General features: G+C 37.9%; 1 protein-coding gene and 1 non-coding gene across 8 annotated transcripts in view; one reads left to right on the top strand and one right to left on the bottom strand.

Annotated features, from left to right (window-relative positions):
• Positions 1 to 18,369, top strand: part of CDK12 (cyclin dependent kinase 12) — an 83,568-nt gene that overhangs the window by 5,150 nt on the left and 60,049 nt on the right. For all 7 annotated transcript variants that reach the window (XM_032319620.1, XM_032319618.1, XM_032319619.1 and 4 more), the window contains exons 2-6: positions 1,393 to 2,274; positions 10,529 to 10,705; positions 12,277 to 12,416; positions 12,957 to 13,127; positions 17,932 to 18,121. In XM_032319620.1, coding sequence (XP_032175511.1) covers positions 1,393 to 2,274; positions 10,529 to 10,705; positions 12,277 to 12,416; positions 12,957 to 13,127; positions 17,932 to 18,121 — 1,560 coding nt within the window. The remainder of the gene's footprint in view (positions 1 to 1,392; positions 2,275 to 10,528; positions 10,706 to 12,276; positions 12,417 to 12,956; positions 13,128 to 17,931; positions 18,122 to 18,369) is intronic.
• On the bottom strand, positions 5,596 to 5,701 carry LOC116578576. The gene has a single exon (XR_004280947.1). It is a non-coding gene; the product is annotated as a U6 spliceosomal RNA (small nuclear RNA).

Below are 18,369 nucleotides of genomic sequence, written 5' to 3' on the forward strand. Positions count from 1 at the left end.
CTCTGCCTGCCTCTCTGCCTACTTGTGATCTTCGTCAAATAAATAAATAAAATCTTAAAAAAAAAAAAGTTGATTGGAAATCATTTTATATTTGAAAGTACCAGAAATCGTTATAGTTTGGGAAACTTCTAATAAATTATTTGGTAAGGCAGCTTTTTCAGCTTACTTATCTTGCAAATCCTAATGAGTCTTGTATCTTAGGGGTTTTTTTAGTATAGGCACAACTTAATTATCGACTGAGGATACAAGGAACAAAATTTTCCTGTGATCTGTCAATTAAATAGCTCCCTAGTTGAAACAGTTAGGTTTTGGTGAAGCATGCTAGTTACTTTTAACTTCCTGATTGGTATAACCCACATTTAGTATGATGTATGACTTTTTTTTTTAATCATGTTTTCATTTTATCACATTTAAACCGAAATTCCAAAAAAGTAATCATTGTGAATATGGTTTTTTTCCAACATGGGAAAAAAATACTCACCCATCTTCTTGTAGTAAGTAAGTAATGGATAATTTTAGTGTTATATGATTGAAGTATGTTGTTCCTTGTAATCTACTTTTTAAAGAGATTTTATTTATTTATGACAGAGAGAGAAATCACAAGTTGGCAGAGAGGCAGGTGTGGGGGGGATGGGAAGCAGGCTCCCTGCTGAGCAGAGAGCCCCATGTGGGGCTCTATCCTGAGATCATGACCTGAGCTGAAGTCAGAGGCTTAACCCATTGAGCCACCCAGGCACCCCCCTTGTAACCTATTTTTTAAGTAAACTTTATTTTTTAACCCACTGAGCCACCCAGGCGCCCCTAAGTAAACTTTATTTTTTAGACTGGTTTTAGATTCATAAAAAAAATTGTGAAGATAGTACAAAGAATTATTATATGTCCTTGAATCCAGTTTCCCCTGTTATTAACGTTTTATATTGAACTGGTACATTTGTTACAGTTAACAACAATATTGATATTATTATTTTAAAGATTTTATTTATTTTTTTGAGAGGGAGAATGAGAGAGAGAGAGAAAGCACAAGAGGGGGGTCAGAGGGAGAAGCAGACTCCCCACCAAGCAGGGAGCCTGATGTGGGACTCGATCCAGGGACCCCAGGATCATGATCTGGCCAAAGGCAGTCATCCAACCAACTGAGCCACCCAGGTGTCCCAATATTGATATTATTATTAATGTCATCATCATCGTTATTTTTTGATGGTACCTAAGTCTACGGCCATACCACCCTGAACGTGCCCGATCTTGTCTGATGGTACCTAATTCATTTCTAAGATTGCTAAATTACTCAAAGTAGGTTCTTTAAGTTACAGTGCTCCATAGTTTAACTGATGTATTTTCCTGCATATTGTTGTCAGCTGTCCATTTTAAACTGCCTTTTTCTTTTTACCGTAGGAAATCCATGAAGTCAAGAAGCAGAAGTCCTGCATATTCAAGACACTCATCTTCTCATAGTAAAAAGAAGAGATCCGGGTCACGCAGTCGACATTCCAGCATCTCACCTGTCAGGCTTCCATTGAACTCCAGCTTGGGAGCTGAACTCAGTAGGAAAAAGAAGGAAAGAGCTGCTGCTGCTGCTGCAGCAAAAATGGATGGAAAGGAATCCAAGGGTTCACCTATATTTTTGCCTAGAAAAGAGAATAGTTTAGTAGAGGCTAAGGATTCAGGCTTGGAGTTTAAAAAGTTAACCAGAGGTGTAAAATTGGAAAAATCTGCCCCAGATACTGAACTGGTGAATGTACCACATCTAAATACAGAAGTTAAAAATTCCTTAGATACAGGGAAAGTAAAATTAGATGAGAACTCTGAGAAGCATCCTATTAAAGATTTGAAAGTGCAGGGATCAAGAGACTCTAAACCCATAGCATTGAAAGAGGACATTGTTACTCCAAAAGAGACAGAGACATCAGAAAAGGAGACTCCTCCACCTGTCCCCACAGTTACTTCTCCTCCACCTCCTTTACCAACTACTACCCCTCCACCTCAGACACCCCCTTTGCCACCTTTGCCTCCACTACCAGCTATTCCACAGCAACCACCTCTGCCTCCTCCCCAACCAGTATTTAGTCAGGTTCTTACTTCTAGTACTTCAACTTTGCCCCCTTCTACTCACCCAAGGACATCTACTTTGTCCTCTCAGGCAAATTCTCAGCCCCTTGCACAGGTTTCTGTGAAGACTCAAGTATCCGTAACAGCTGCTATTCCACACCTAAAAACTTCAACGTTGCCTCCTTTACCCCTCCCACCCTTATTACCAGGAGACGATGACATGGATAGGTAAGTCCTATAGTTAACTGGAAAGACTCTGCCCTCTTGATGTAAATGTTTTGCATTTTCTCAAACTGTCAAAACTGCTCTAATACATGGCTGTTTAAAATGCTTTTATGAGTAGGAAAGGCTTTTGGTATTTGGTTTTCAGTGGAAAAGTTCTTTTTTTTTTTTTTTAAGATTTTATTTATTTATTTGACAGAGATCACAAGTAGGTAGAGGGGCAGGCAGAGAGAGGTGGGGGGAGCAGGCTCACCGCTGAGCAGAGAGCCCAGGACCCTGGATTCATGACCTGAGCCAAAGGCAGGGGCTTTAACCCACTGAGCCACCCAGGTGCCCCAAAAGTTCTTATTTATAACCTTATTTAGGAGGAGAAAATTATAATTTGAGGCCTAGTAACCCTTTTTGTTCATAAGTTTATTTGATAAGGCTAACATTTGGTTCAAGTTTTTAAAAAAATTAATGGTATTTTTCTCCCTAAAGTTTTATGTTGAAAAATTATTTTTTTCTTTTTTCCTGTTAATTTTTTCTTTTTATTTTTTTTTAAATGTATTTATTTGACAGAGAGAGTTCACAAGCAGGCAGGCAGAGAGAGAGAGGAGGAAGCAGGCTCCCCGCTGAGCAGGGAGCCCAATGCGGGACCCGATCCCAAGACCCTGAGATCATGACCTGAGCTGAAGGCAGAGGCTTTAACCCACCGAGCCACCCAGGCACCCTCTTTTATTATTCTTCTTTTTTTAAGATTTTATTTATTTGAGAGGAAGAAACCACAAGAAGAGGAGGGGCAGAGGGAGAAGGAAAAGCAGACTCTCTGCTGAGCAAGGGGGCCTCAATCCCAGGACCCTGGGATCATGGTCTGAGCCAACAGCAACAGCTTAACTGACTGAGCCACCCAGGCACCCCAAGATCTTTGTTATCTTTAAGCAATCCCTGCACCCAGTGTGGGGCTCAAACTCATGACCCAGAGATCAAGAGTTATATGCTCCACTAACTGAGCCAGCCAGGCACCTCTGTGTTGAAATTTTAATAGCCATAGAAAAATTGAAAGACTAATACAGTTAACTCCTTTATACTCTTCACCAAGATTCACCAGTTAACTTTGTGCCACATTTGCTTTACGTTAAGATATCATGACACTTTACCTGTGAATACTTTAGCATTTCTCTTCTAAAACTAAGAACATTTTCCTAAAGAATCACAATACCTTAATCACCAAGAAAACTTACTACTAATTTAATAATATAATAATAATTTGATAATGATATCGAATATCCTTAGGGGTCCCCCAAAATTTTATAGCTGGGTTTTTTTCCTCCTAATTCAGGAAAAGAATAAACCAGGTTTATCTTGAAAGGCACTGCTTAAAAAAAAAAAAGCAATCCTGTAAGAACCAAAGAATAGTATATAGAATCTTTACTAATTAGAATACGAATTCACAGTAGGATGATGGGAAGAACTCTAATTTTGATGAGTCCTCTGAATATTGAGAAGTGAAATGATTATGAAACATGAATCTGATTTTATGGAAGGCATTAGGAAATGTATTTATATCTTAGCAGGACTAGCTAGGCAAATACCATCAAACGAATACGATTTAGTGGTGACATATGCTATGGTAGTCTGTGTTAGTGTTTTTTCCTAAGGAGATCCTACCCTCTTATTCTCTAGGATATGAGTTTAATTTTAGTATGTGCTGGCGAAGCAAGCATGGGTATGAGTTTAATTTATTGCAACAAACTTTTATTATAACCATAAAAATAAGTGCTACTGATCTTATATCCCAGACCAATTCCTAAGCTTCCATTATTTTCCAAGTGACATCAGTAATTTGAATGATGATACATTTCAGCTCTTTACATCTGTATTTTTCCAGACTATGCTCTGTGCCTTTTAAGAAGGTGCAAATGCAATTAAAAAAATTTTTTTAAGAATGAGTCCATTATGGGACGCCTGGGTGGCTCAGTTGGTTGGGCAGCTGCCTTCGGCTCGGGTCATGGTCCCGGCGTCCTGGGATCAAGTCCCGCATCAGGCTCCTTGCTCGGCAGGGAGCCTGCTTCTGCCTCTGCCTGCCATTCTGTCTACCTGTGCTCGCTCTCCCTCTCTCTCTCTGATAAATAAAATCTTAAAAAAAAAGAATGAGTCCATTACTATTCATAGTGGTAAATCTTATTTTAAAGAAAAATTCCACCTGCTCTTTCTAATATTATTAATTGTCAGTTCTGCCATATCCTAAGATTTGCAAAGGAGAAGGATAAAACCTGAAATTTATGTAAAAAAAACTTGTTTAGGTACACAGTATACTTCTCACAGATACAAACTACATGTTTCTGTGGGTTTTGTTGGAAAAGGAAGTACCAGATGAGCATTATCCAATAGGACTCTGGGCCATGATCTGTTTATAGGAACCCTGTTTAAATATTAGTTTACCTAGTGGCTAGAGTAGTATCAGTGTGGCTGAGAATCTTCATCTTGAAATGTTTACTTGGCTAAACAAATAATTATTGAACTTATCTACCTTGTGTCAGTATAGTGTGCAGATTTCCAGAGGTGTAATAATTTTGATAGGCACATAGGAATTTCTATCTTTTAGGTTGGGATGAAAAGCAAAGTAAGACTATTCAGTGGTTATTTGAGTATGTGTGGCTATCTTTAAGAATGTGTATGAGAGGGGCACCTGGGTGGCTCAGTGGATTAAGCCGCTGCCTTCGGCTCAGGTCATGGTCTCAGTGTCCTGGGATCCAGCCCCACATCGGGCTCTCTGCTCAGTGGGGAGCCTGCTTCCCTCTCTCTCTCTTCCTGCCTCTCTTCCTACTTGTGATCTCTCTGTCAAAAAAAAAAGAATGTGTATGAGAGGGTGCTTGGGTGGCTCAGTTGAGCAACTGCCTTCAGCTCTGGTCATGATCCTGGGGTCCTCGGATTGAGTCCCACATCGGACTCCCTGCTAAGTGGGGAGTCTGCTTCTCTCTCTGACCGTCCCTCCATGCTTTCACTCTCTCTCAAATAAATAAATATTTTTAAAAAAATGTATATGAGAGAATGAAGTGAACAGAAGTATTTTTTGTTACATTATCAGTTCTGATTGTGAAAGTATAACTCTTTCATAGTCCAATGTACTTAATTTTTAATAGTATGTTAATTATGTAAAAACTCATACACAATAAAAACAAAGCATCTAGTTTCTTTGGAGACAGATCCATATATATCCATATAAATTCACACCAAAAAGTCCAGAAAGATTTCTTTAAGCTAATAATAATGGTTATCTCTATGAATGGTACTTAAGATGAGGATAAAAAGTAAAGAACCTTGTCTGCAAAATTTTAATATTTTAAAAATACTGAATGCTTCACAAATTTCCTTGTCCTCCTCACACAGGAGCCATGCTAATCTTCTTTGTATTATTCGGTTTTAGTATATGTGCTGCTCAAGTGAGTACCAATGTAGTCGTTTTTAAATGTATGATTATTATTAGTTTTCCACATAAATATAAATAAATTATTAAAGGTAGAAAAATGGAAATGAAGGTATCTTCCACAGTCAATTTTATTTTTTCACTATGTGTTTTAAATTCAGGGTGGTTTTTGTTTTTGTCTTTAAATTTTTTTTATTTTTTGTGGTGCCACACTATCCCTGTATCATATCAGCTGCACCTGTTTTTCACATGAAAAATAATTTTTATCTCAGAAAACTTTTCAGGAAGAAATCTGAAAGTTGCAAGTGGAATTCATTTATATATATATATATATATATATATATGTTTATATATATATATTTTTTTTAAGATTTCATTTATTTATTTATTTCACAGACAGAGATTACAAGTAGGCAGAGAGGCAGGCAGAGAGAGGAGGAAGCAGGCTCCCTGCTGAGCAGACAGCCTGATGCGGGGCTCGATCCCAGGACCCTGGGATTATGACCTGAGCCGAAGGCAGAGGCTTTAACCCACTGAGCCACCCAGGCGACCCTCATTTATATTCTTAATCATCTTATGTGAGATTGCAGCAGCTTAATTTTTAAGAATGATTTATAGATCTTTTTGTTGTATACAGTGCTTTAAACATAGAACACAGAATGTGATCAGTAAATATTGCTTATTTGAATAAGACTACTGAAAAAGACAGGATCAGGACTTATGTGGATGACACTGGGCGTGTAGTTAATTCACTCGGCACATGGATGATGTAAAGCTTGTATCAGGATTTGTCTTCTTTTAAAGTCCCTTTAGGAATAGAATGAAACTTTTTTTTCAAACGTATCTATAGGGCCCGGAGTGTATTAATCCAGGTATCAAATGCAGGAGTGGATTTAACTAATGGTATTGCCAGAGCCTTTCTAATTCATGGTCTGCAGTTCTTTGTTTTAAGAAATAAAGGTTGCTGGGGCGCCTGGGTGGCTCAGTGGGTTAAAGCCTCTGCCTTCAGCTCGGGTCATGATCCCAGGGTTCTGGGATCAAGCCCCACATGGGGCTCTCTGTTTGGCAGGGAACCTGCTTCCTCCTCTCCCTCTGCCTGCCTTTCTGCCTACTTGTGATCTCTGTCTGTCAAATAAATAAATAAAATCTTAAAAAAGAAAGAAAGAAAGGTTGCTGAACTATCCATTCTTCATAATATAGTACATGTATCATGAACATAGCTATTCATCGGGATCACCTGCTTTTTTTTTTCTTAAGATTTTATTTATTTGAGAGAAAGAGTGGCAGGAAGGTCAGAGGTAGAGGGACAAACAGACTCCCCACTGAGCAGGGATGTACCTCAGAACCCTTGAGATCATGACCTGAGCCAAAGTCAGACGCTTAAGCCACTGAGCCACCCAGATGCCCCGGGGATCGTCTACTTTTAAGATCATCTGTATACTCTTTTTAAAAAAAATTTTAGATTTTATTTATTTATTTGACAGACAGAGAGGGAACACAAGCAGGGGGAGTGGGACAGAGAGAAGCAGGCTTCCTGCTGAGCAGGGAGCCCAATGTGTGGGTAGATTTCAGGAACCTGGGATCATGACTTGAGCTGAAGGCAGATGCTTAACAACTGAGCCAACCAGGCACCCCTTTATACTTTTTTTAAAAATTTCAGTTGACTGTGGCTCTTGGCTAGCTCAGTCAGTAAATCATGCAACTCTCAAGTCTCTCAATTTTGGGGTCGTGAGTTCAAGCCCACGTTGGGCATGGAGCCTACTTCAGATAAATAAAATTTCAGTTAACCACACAGGGTTTTTAAAATCTTTGTTTTCAGGGTACCTGCCTGGCTCAGTTGGTAGAGCGTGCAACTCCTGATTTCAGGGTTGTGAGTTCAAGGCACACTTTGGGTGTAGGGCTTACTTTAAAAATAAATAAATAAATAAAACTTCATTTCTGATCCATTTTTTTGTGGTTTGGTTCATTTGGAGTTTATCAGACTTAGTAGAGTCTATATTATTCTTTAAGGCTTTATCTTGGGGCACCTGGGTGGCTCAATTGGTTAAGTGTCTGCCTTCAGCTCAGGTCATGATCCAAGGGTTGTGGGATCGAGCCCCGAGTCATGCTCGCTGCTCAGCCGGGAGCCTGCTTCTCCCTCTGCCTCTGCCTGCTGCTCCCCTTGCTTGTGCTGTCTATCTCTGCCAAATAAATTAAAAAAAAAAAAAAAAAAAAAGACTTTAAAGTATTGTGCTCTTGTAGAAGAGGAAGGATCTGTGTGACCATTCAGATTTGATTTAGAATTTTGCGAATGGAATGCTTCGTTCTCATTTTTAATGTATACAACTTAAATTTTTATTTTTTTTAAAGATTATTTATTTATTTGACAGAGATCACAAGTAGGCAGAGAGGCAGGCAGAGAGAGCGAGAGAGAGAGAGGAGGAAGCAGGCAGAAGGCAGAGGCTTTAACCCATTGAACCACCCAGGCGCCCCAGCAACTCAGATTTTTAATAGAAGTTTGTAAAAGTAAATCATTTTTTAAACAACCTGCTTTAAGGGGAAAAGGGTAAATGATTGTATTTAAAGCTGTTTATGCTGTTGTGAAAAATATTAGGAAATCAGTCTTTTTAAATAGTTGTTATGTAAATTCATATTCTTTATTAACAATAAAGACTTAGTAGTGGTATTGATACTATAGTACAGATTAAATCCCATAATCATAAATTCGAGGAGACTATGCAGATTTTAAAATTTGAGCAGTTGTGGAGCTTGGCAACTTTTTTTGAAAGAAGATTATTATACATGAGCATTTATGCAACTACTCCCCATATGTGAACCGAACTACAGGCATAAATGGGGAACCAGGAAATACTGACATTGGCAAGATCGGCTCTTCTTGGTACTGAATCCTCATAGTAATGACTTAGATGTTCAGTATCTGCTCTCCAGTGTTAGATCACCTCTGTACCATATGTCCTCTGCACTGTATAGAGCTGTGTTTTACTGTGTGTATACTGAAGGCTAAAGGCCGTAATGTTAAGCATTGCAATTTTATGAGTCATCATTATTCCACGATGTTTGGTACATTTAAATTTGTTGAAATAGGATTTGACCTGTATTCAATTTATATATTCTAAACTGGTAGTACATAGCAAATACTCACGCTTTATGAAATAAACATGCTAAACATGTAATTTTTCAGAAGCAATGTACATTTTCACGGTAGCAAACTGAACATGAACTTGTAAAGCCAACCTTGGAGAAAACAAGATCTAAATATAAAACATAGACTGAACTTACAAGAAGTGATGGTGAGAAAATTCAGATATTTCAGTAATAGTGAAGCATAACCAAGAAGTATTCTATTTCTGAAGCATGAAGAATTAAAATTTATAAAGAGTATTCTGATATTAGTAGTTGAAAAATTAGGAATTTTCATTCCCTGAATGTCTTAAAAATGGGGGAAATTTTAAAAATCTATATTGTGTCCTGCCTGGAGGTTTTCTAGGAACAGTCTTTGTTCCCAGGGTAGAAAAATCTTTGTGCAGATTGTAATAATGTTTTGTATTCATCTCTGTCAGTAACTGAACAAAAAGTTTCAGATGATCCTTTTGAACTCTGTTGAATACTCTAGTTCTGGTTGATATGCACAAACTAATCTAAATTCTATTCTGCCTAATTTACAAGAGATTAAAATGATGAAAGTTGGTAGAAAGTTAAACTTTTTGCGACTGTTTTCATGTGCAATCTTTAGTAAGAAACATTGCAATGGATGGATCTTTATGGTTCTATGGAAGTATTCATGACAGAATACATGTTTTTATAACCACTTATAAAAAAATGTGGAGGAAACGCCTTCTGTGGTTAGGAGGATTCTCAGCTTGTTTTCAAGCTTCTGATACTGTGATAGACTAGAAAAGACTTATTATGTAGCATGGTTTTATTTGTAGGCATGCATTAGTATGTTATCATTTTTGAGGACATGCATAGCACAAAATCCTTCTTTATAAATAAGTTGAGATGCTTAAAAAATTGGATCTGAACACTGACTTTCCTACTGTATTTCAGAAAAGACATCCTTTCTTCCTGCCCCCTCACCCCCACCATTTTGTTGATTTTCATAAGAGGCCTGCTACCAACTGCTTTAATGATTCTGAAATAGTTTGATGGACTCTTAGATTTTTATTTTATCTATTTATTTATTTTTTAAAATTGCCTTGGAATTGTGGGAAACCATTGCATTTCCTTTCTTTTTTTTTTTTTTTTTAAGATACGATTTATTATTTGACAGAGAGAGACACAGAGAAAGAGGGAACACAAGCAAGGGGAGTGGGAGAGGGAGAAGCAGGCTTCCTGCTAAGCAGGAAGTCTGACATGGGGCTTGATCCCAGGACCCTGGGATCATGACCTGAGCCAAAGGCAGATGCTTAATGTCTGAGCCACTCAGGCACCCCAACATTGTTGAACTTTGATTCCTTATGCTGGTTAAAATACGTGGAGTAGTTTTGGTGACTCCATGACTTGCAGTGGTACTTTGGGAATTCAAGATGATAACTTCCTGTATTTTATTTCATCTCAGTAAAACTCCAGTAGAATCTTAAGAAAAACATTAAAAAGTTTGTCATAGGATGTACAAGTAATATCCCAAGTTTTTTATTATTTTATGTCCTATGGATTTCTTTTTGTGAAATCCAAGTAAGTATCTTTGACTGTGATAAACTCCATCTCCTTATGTTACATTACAGGGTTTTATCCCTTTAAAGTAAAATCTTTATAATCTTTTTAATAGCCAGACATTATAAGCTTTAAAAAGTTTTATTTTCAAATTTTTAAGTAATTATGATCTTTTTCTTCTCTTCCTCTTTTGTTTAGTCCAAAAGAAACTCCACCTTCAAAACCTGTAAAGAAAGAGAAGGAACAAAGGCCACGTCACTTACTCACGGACCTCCCTCTCCCTCCAGAACTTCCTGGTGGGGATCCATCTCCCCCAGACTCTCCAGAACCAAAGGCAGTTACACCACCTCAGCAACCATATAAAAAGAGACCAAAGTGAGTTTTTAGAGGGTATTTTATTTTATTTTGTTTTAGAGAGAATGAACAGAGGTGGGGGTGGCAGAGAGAGAAGGAGAGGAAGAGAACCTCCAATAGACTCTGCACTGAGTGTGAAACCTGACTCGGGACTCCACGACGTGAGATCACAGCTTGAGCTGAAACAGAGTCTGACCCTTAACCAACCGAGCCACCCAGGTGCCCCTGGAGGGACCTATTCTTAATTATAGCTTCCTTCCTTCCTTTTGGGCCTAGATCTCATACTTTCTTCCACAACCTATGCCAGTAGGATTATATAAAATTGGGCCTAATGTGTATAGATAAATTTTTAAAGATTTTATTTATTTGACAGAGAGAGAGAGATCACAAGTAGGCAGAGAGGCAGGCAGAGAATGGAGGGGGGAAGCAAGTTCCCCGCTGAGCAGAGAGTCCGATGTGGGGATTGATCCCAGGACCCTGTGATCATGACCTGAGCTGAAGGCAGATGCTTAACCCACTGAGCCACCCAGGCGCTCCCCCTAATGTGTATATTTTATATTAATGGATAAAAGCCTTTCTGGGAGACCTGTTCATCTGCACCCTCAGATACCTAGTGTTTTTAGAAAAGCAACGATTTCTCAAATCCAGGTATACCATGAACATTGATCCCATGTGTCTTTTGAGTTTGATACTTAAAATATTAAAAAGGAAGAAAGCTCTTTTATTCAGGGTATATCAACCATATACACATAAATAAAAAATCAATAGATGTGGGATATTTTTTTCTTAAACCACATAAATTGCCATGCCATACATGTAATAAAATCTGGGTTTGATTTTAGCTCAGATCTTTGGATTGTTAGCTTTCCTCTTTTTTTAAAAAACTAGACACCATACCCACTGTGGGGCTGAAACTTACAATCCTGAGATTAAGCCAGCCAGGCATCCCAGCATTCCTCTCTTAATAATAAAAATAGTTACCATTTATCGAGTACATATTATTGCCAGAGTTTTAGATATATATTTTTATTCTTTAAAAAAAAAATTTTTTTTTAAAGATTTTATTTATTTATTTGACAGAGATCAGAAGTAGGCGAGAGGCAGGTAGAGAGAGAGAGGAGGAAAGGGATGTGGGGCTCGATCCCAGGACCCTGGGACCATGACCCAAGCCAAAGGCAGAGGCTTTAACCCCCTGAGCCACCCAGGCGCCCCTAAAATTTTTTTTTATTAACGTATAATGTAGTATTCGCCCCAGCTATACAGGTCTGTGAATCATCAGGCTTACACATAGTAGCCCTATGCTGTAGGATTCTTTTCCCATTCAGTAGATAAGAAAATAAGCAGCACATCTATTATTTGATCTTATGCCTTCCTGAAGCAAAAATCTGTCTTAGCCACTGTGAGAGACCATTTATTTCATATCATTTGATTCCTGCCTTTTTAATAAAGAAATTCATACAAGATTCATGGGTCAGAGAATCATCATAAAAGAATTCTGTTTTCTTCTTTGAATAGACAAGTTTTTAAAATAATTTTATTTGGTTTGTCTGGGGGGGCTCCTTTTTTTTTTTTTTTTTGTCTTTTTTTTTTAGAATTTGTTGTCCTCGTTACGGAGAAAGAAGACAAACAGAAAGTGACTGGGGAAAACGCTGTGTAGATAAGTTCGACATTATTGGGATTATTGGAGAGGGAACCTATGGCCAAGTATATAAAGCCAAGGACAAAGACACAGGTAAATATTGCCACAAAATTCTAGATGTCAGAAGTATAAAAATTTTGCTGTACTAATGCTAAAGTAGACTTAGCAAAAGTGAATTTCGAGTTCTAATTTGGTTTCCAAAAGTTACTAAAAGACTAAAATTTTCCAGAAGAATCGTATTATTATTACTGTTTAAAAACCTTCCTCTTTATCTGTTGTCCATTGTTAATACTTTATAATAAGCTTGCTGGGAATTTAAGAGAGTAGAAATAAAATTTATAGGTTGCTCTTTGGTAGGGGTTAGTCCTTAAAATGAAGTAGTTGGATTTTTGGCATATTTTAGTAATTCAAAATTTTTAGGCCTTGCTGAATACTGAATTAAGAAATACAAGTCTTAAAAAAAAAAAGGCAAGAATGGGAACATGGAGTTTTGTTTTGTTTTTTGAGGTATAAAAGTATCTGGTATATAGCATTAAAGTAAGCTAAATCTGTCTTTCAGAGCAACTTTGGGCATATACTAGCTGGCCAAAAAATGCTAATTGATAATGTAATAGTTTGAATTTGTTGTAACAGGAGAGCTAGTGGCCCTGAAAAAGGTGAGACTGGACAATGAGAAGGAGGGCTTCCCAATCACAGCCATTCGTGAGATCAAAATCCTTCGTCAGCTAATCCACCGAAGTGTTGTTAACATGAAGGAAATTGTTACGGATAAACAGGATGCACTGGATTTCAAGAAGGACAAAGGTACTAGCAAGGAATCGTATTTCTACAGGGTAGATCGATACATCTTATTTTTTTCTCTTAGCTTGTTTGCCTATTTGACCAACTTCTTGAATCCATACTGGAGTGAAGATGTTAGTTTTGAAGTCTCTCTCTCTCTCCCTCTCTCTCTCTCTCTTTTTTTTTTTTAACAAATTATAATAATAGTAATGGAAATTAAACCCAGCTTTATCAGTTAGTCTCTCTTTTTTTTTTTTTTTAAAGATTTTATTTATTTATTTGACAGACAGAGATCACAAGTAGGCAGAGAGGCAGGCAGAGAGGGGGAAGCAGGCTCCTTGCCGAGCAGAGAGCCCGATGTGGGGCTCTATCCCGGGACCCCGGGATCATGACCTGAGCCTAAGGCAGAGGCCTTAACCCACTGAGCCACCCAGGTGCCCCTCTCATTTTTTTTTTGAAGTAGGCTCCATGTCCAGCATGGAGCCCAGCATGGGCCTTGAACTCATGACCCTGAGATCAAGACCTGAGCTAAGATCATGTGTGGGATACTTAACCGGCTATCACCCAGGTGCCCACAGTTACTTTCATTCTTACGTCATCCCTTCTCATCTTTTTTTATAAGGCATCCATATTTTTACATGGCTTTGCACTTACACTTTAGAATTCAAAACAGATATTTCTAAAACAATCTTCAGATCACATACTGGTTTGTTTTCCTGGATTTGTAACTTTTGTCTCTTTGGGGGATAAAATTGTTCATTCATGCTTATGTTTGAAGTAGTCTATATATGTCATTCAACCCACTTTTATTAAGGCAAATCTGAACATTTCTTTTATGAAGAAATGACATCTATGAATATAGTCTGGAATGTTAAGAGAGAATACAATTGAAGTACATAAAATTAGGAAGGTAATAGGTAAAGTTAAGCTGGGCTTATTTATAAACCCTTAAAGATATTAGCACTAGGAGAGTAGCACTTCTCAAGTTTGGTAGAAGTAGTTTTTGTTTGTTTTTAGTTTTATTAAATGGTAGAAGTAGTTGTAAGGAAATGAAAAGAAATTCTGCTTATATAACAGTAGTTAGATAAATTTATGGATGTTAGACCAGAATAGAATTAAGAATACTAGTGTTCTGGTAGACTGGGTGTGTCTTAACTTCTTCTGATTATAAGAATAGTAAAATGTGTAGGTAGTTTTTCTAAAGATAAACAAGAATATGTTAATTGGTTTCTTTTGGAGTGGAGTTTAATTTTCCTTTGCTGTTCTATACTGTTTAAATAGTTTACCATGTACTGTTTAAATTCTTTTTAAAAAAATCATAAAATAATAAAAGTGAATAAATGGATGTGATGCATACCCATTGTGGTAAAATTAAAAATGTGGAAGGGTAAGAAAAAGAAAATGGCAATCATTTCTCTCCACTCCATCCCAGTCTACCACCATCCATAGAAAACCACTATAGTATTAGCATTTTGATGTATTTCTTTCTAAGTACTCTAAATATGTTATATTTATTTTAGCATAACTGAGATCAAGTGTATTTAGTGTAAGTCATTTCCCATGTCATTAATGTGCTTTAATGACTGCATAAGGCTAGATGAATCTACATTTACTTAATCAGTCTCTCTTGAGCAGTTAGTTGCCCATTTATTTTATTTTTTATTATTTTTTAAAGATTTATTTGTTTTTTTTTTTTTTAAGATTTTATTTATTTGACAGCAAAATCACAAGTAGGCAGAGAGGCAGGCAGAGAGAGAGGGGAATGCAGGCTCCCTGCTGAGCAGAGGAGCTCGATCCCAGGTCCCTGAGACCATGACCTCAGCCGAAGGCAGAGGTTTAACCGACTGAGCCACCTAGGTGCACCAAGATTGTTTGATTGAGATTGATTTTTTAAAAGATTTTATTTATTTATTTGACAGAGAGAGGAAGATCACAAGTAGGCAGAGAGGCAGGCAGAGAGAGAGGGAAGCAGGTTCCCTGCTGAGCAGAGAGACGTATGCGGGGCTTGGTCCCAGGACCCTGAGATCATGATCTGAACCGAAGGCAGAAGCTTAACCCACTGAGCCACCCAGGCACCCCCCCCCCAGATTTATTCTTAGTGAAAGAGTACATTTGCATGAGTGGTGGGAGAGGCAGAGAGATTCTTTGTGTCAAGCAGACTCCTTGCTGATCATGGAGCCCAACTGAGGGCTCAATCTCATGACCCTGAGGTCATGATCTGAGCCAAAATCAGATTAAGAGTCTGACGCTTAACTGAGCCGCCCTGGCGCTATTATTACTGTTTTTTTAAGTAAGCTCTCTGCCCAGTGTGGGGCTTGAACTCATGACATCAAGGTCAAGAGTGACATGTTCTAGCGACTGAGCCAGCCAGACGCCCCAATTAGTTACTAGTTTAAAAAATGTAATAGTTCTGCATTCAGCATTTTTGGTCATAAATCTTTGTGGGTTTTTTTTTTTTTTTTAATTTGTTTATTTGACAGACAGAGATTACAAGTAGACAGAGAGGCAGGCAGAGAGAGAGAGAGAGGGAAGCAGGCTCCCTGCTGAGCAGAGAGCCCGATGTGGGACTCGATCCCAGGACTCTGGGATCATGACCTGAGCCGAAGGCAGCGGCTTAACCCACTGAGCCACCCAGGCGCCCCAAATCTTTGTGTTTTGATTTATTAATATAGGTTCTTAGAATTATTTGGTGGAATGGATTTTTTATATTTAATCTTAGATTGCTTTTAAGATAGTAATTATTTATGCCCACCTGTGAGTGCCCATTCCACTTTTTCCTCCCTAAGATTGAGTATACCTTTTGAAAAAATTGTCATTTCAGAGGTGCCTGGGTGGCTTGGTCGGTTAAGCTTCTGCCTTTGGCTCAGGTCATGATCCCAGGGTCCTGGGATCTAGCCCTGCGTTGGTCTCCTGCTCAGCAAGGAGCCTGCTTTTCCCTCTTCTGCAGCTGCTCCCCTATTTGTGCTCTCTCTCTCTATCAAATGAATAAATAAAATCTTTCAAAAAATAAAATATATTAAAAAAAGTAAATTGTCATTTTGGTAGGTGGAGTATGATGTCATTATTTTGGTGTTTTTTTTTTTTTTTAATTTTATTTATTTATTTGACAGAGATCACAAGTAGGCAGAGAGGCAGGCAGAGAGAGAGAGGAGGAAGCAGGCTCCCTGCCGAGCAGAGAGCCCGATGTGGGGCTCAATCCCAGGACCCTGAGACCATGACCTGAGCTGAAGGCCTAGAGGCTTTAACCCACTGAGCCACCCAGGCGCCCCTAATGTCATTATTTTGGATTACATTCCTTCTGTTACTTCTGAGTTTTTTTCCATGTTTATCATGTTTATCAGCTTAAACATGTTAAACATGTGTCCATGTTTATCAGCTTCACTTATGGTCTTTTCTTTGAGTTGTCCTTTTGTGTCCTCTATCTACTTATCTTTTGCAGTTGGTGTTTTTCTTATTAGTTTGTATGAGCTCTCGACTATATCTAAGATATTCCTTTAATGCAGTGTTTCTTAAGTTTTGGGGGGTTATGGACCTCTTTTAACATCTTAAGGATCCATACTTTAAAAAAATAAGTTCAAAATGTTGCATATTATGTGTTTAAAATATTGCATACTCTTTCAGGGAGTTCAAAGAATCCTTGAAGCCTGCCCTCTAGATTAAGATTGCTTGCCCTTATGCTGGTAGGAGACAGAATTTTAGACTGGATAGATAATTGTCTAACCTAGGTTTAAAACTGTTTATGTTACAATATTTGTCTTTGTCATATACCCTGCTAAAGTGGAAAGACAACATGGATTTCAGATTTTTTACAATTCTTTTAGCATACTTATCCTTTTATCTACTTTTTTTTTTAATACAGATTTTATTTGAGAGAGAGAATGAGAGAGAGAGTATGAGAGGGGAGAGGGTCAGAGGGAGAAGCAGACTCCCCATGGAGCTGGGAGACCGTTGTGGGACTCGATTCCAGGATCATGATCTTAGCCAAAGGCAGTTGCTTAACCAACTGAGCCACACAGGCACCCCTTTTATCTACTTCTAAATTTAAGGAGTTTAATTAGAAGGTTCACCTTTCTTTCAATTCTTTTTCTTTTTTTTTTTAAGATTTTATTTATTTATTTGACAGACAGAGATCACATGCAGACAGAGAAGCAGGCAGAGAGAGAGGAGGAAGTAGGCTCCCCACTGAGCAGAGAGCCCATGCGGGGCTTGATAGCCTGATGCAGGGCTTGATCCCAGGACCCTGGGATCACGACCTAAGCCGAAGGCAGAGGCTTTAACCCACTGAGCCACCCAGGCACCACTCATTTCTTAAATATTATGAATTTCACTAGTAATTTATACTGTATATACTGTGCTATCCCTGACATGTTATGTGAGTCCTATTAAATCTAACTGAGGTAAAGACTTATACAGAAGTAGCCATAGACAATATTGGCATACTAACAAATGGGCATAGTTATAACAAATAAAACTTTATTTTACAGTGACAAACAGCAGCCTAGATTTGGCCTAAGGCCTATAATTTGCCAACTGACTTAGATTGTAGAAGACTAGTAGTATCAACTTGATCAGGGCAGTTGTTCTCCTCAAGTAAATAGATCAAAGAGCATTGGGTTAAAAGTCAGAGGATTAATTAAAATAGTATTTCTGTTATTTGTTATTAGAAAGGGCAAGTTATTTAAGTTTTCTGAGTTTCTTCATTTATAAAATTAAGTAGTTGTTTCAGAGAGCCTTATGGTGCACCCCAAAATTATATTAAAATTTGAGGCATTGTCATTTCAGTGTCCTTTTCCTCTTGTTTTTAATTTTCTTTTTCATTTTTGTATAGGTGCCTTTTACCTTGTATTTGAGTATATGGACCATGACTTAATGGGACTGTTAGAATCTGGTTTGGTACACTTTTCTGAGGACCATATCAAGTCATTCATGAAACAGCTAATGGAAGGATTGGATTACTGTCACAAAAAGAATTTCCTGCATCGGGATATTAAGTGTTCTAACATTTTGCTGAACAACAGGTAATGTAGTAACCAAATAAGGTTAACCATTTTCTCCCTCTCTTCTGACCCAGCTGGTTAGTTGGGGTTACAGGTAGACCCAATGATGCAGTTTTTTGCATTTACATACATCTGATGATTGTACTATAGGAACATCTTACGATAGGGTTATTCTTATGAACAGAGTCTTGAGACTTGTTGGTAAGGAATTTAAAAAGGTAGGATTATAAAGGTTTTTTAATTGCAAACATTTTATGAAATCACTCACA

Source organism: Mustela erminea, chromosome 18 (assembly GCF_009829155.1).
Source record: "Mustela erminea isolate mMusErm1 chromosome 18, mMusErm1.Pri, whole genome shotgun sequence".
In the NCBI taxonomy this organism is placed as follows: domain Eukaryota; kingdom Metazoa; phylum Chordata; class Mammalia; order Carnivora; family Mustelidae; genus Mustela; species Mustela erminea.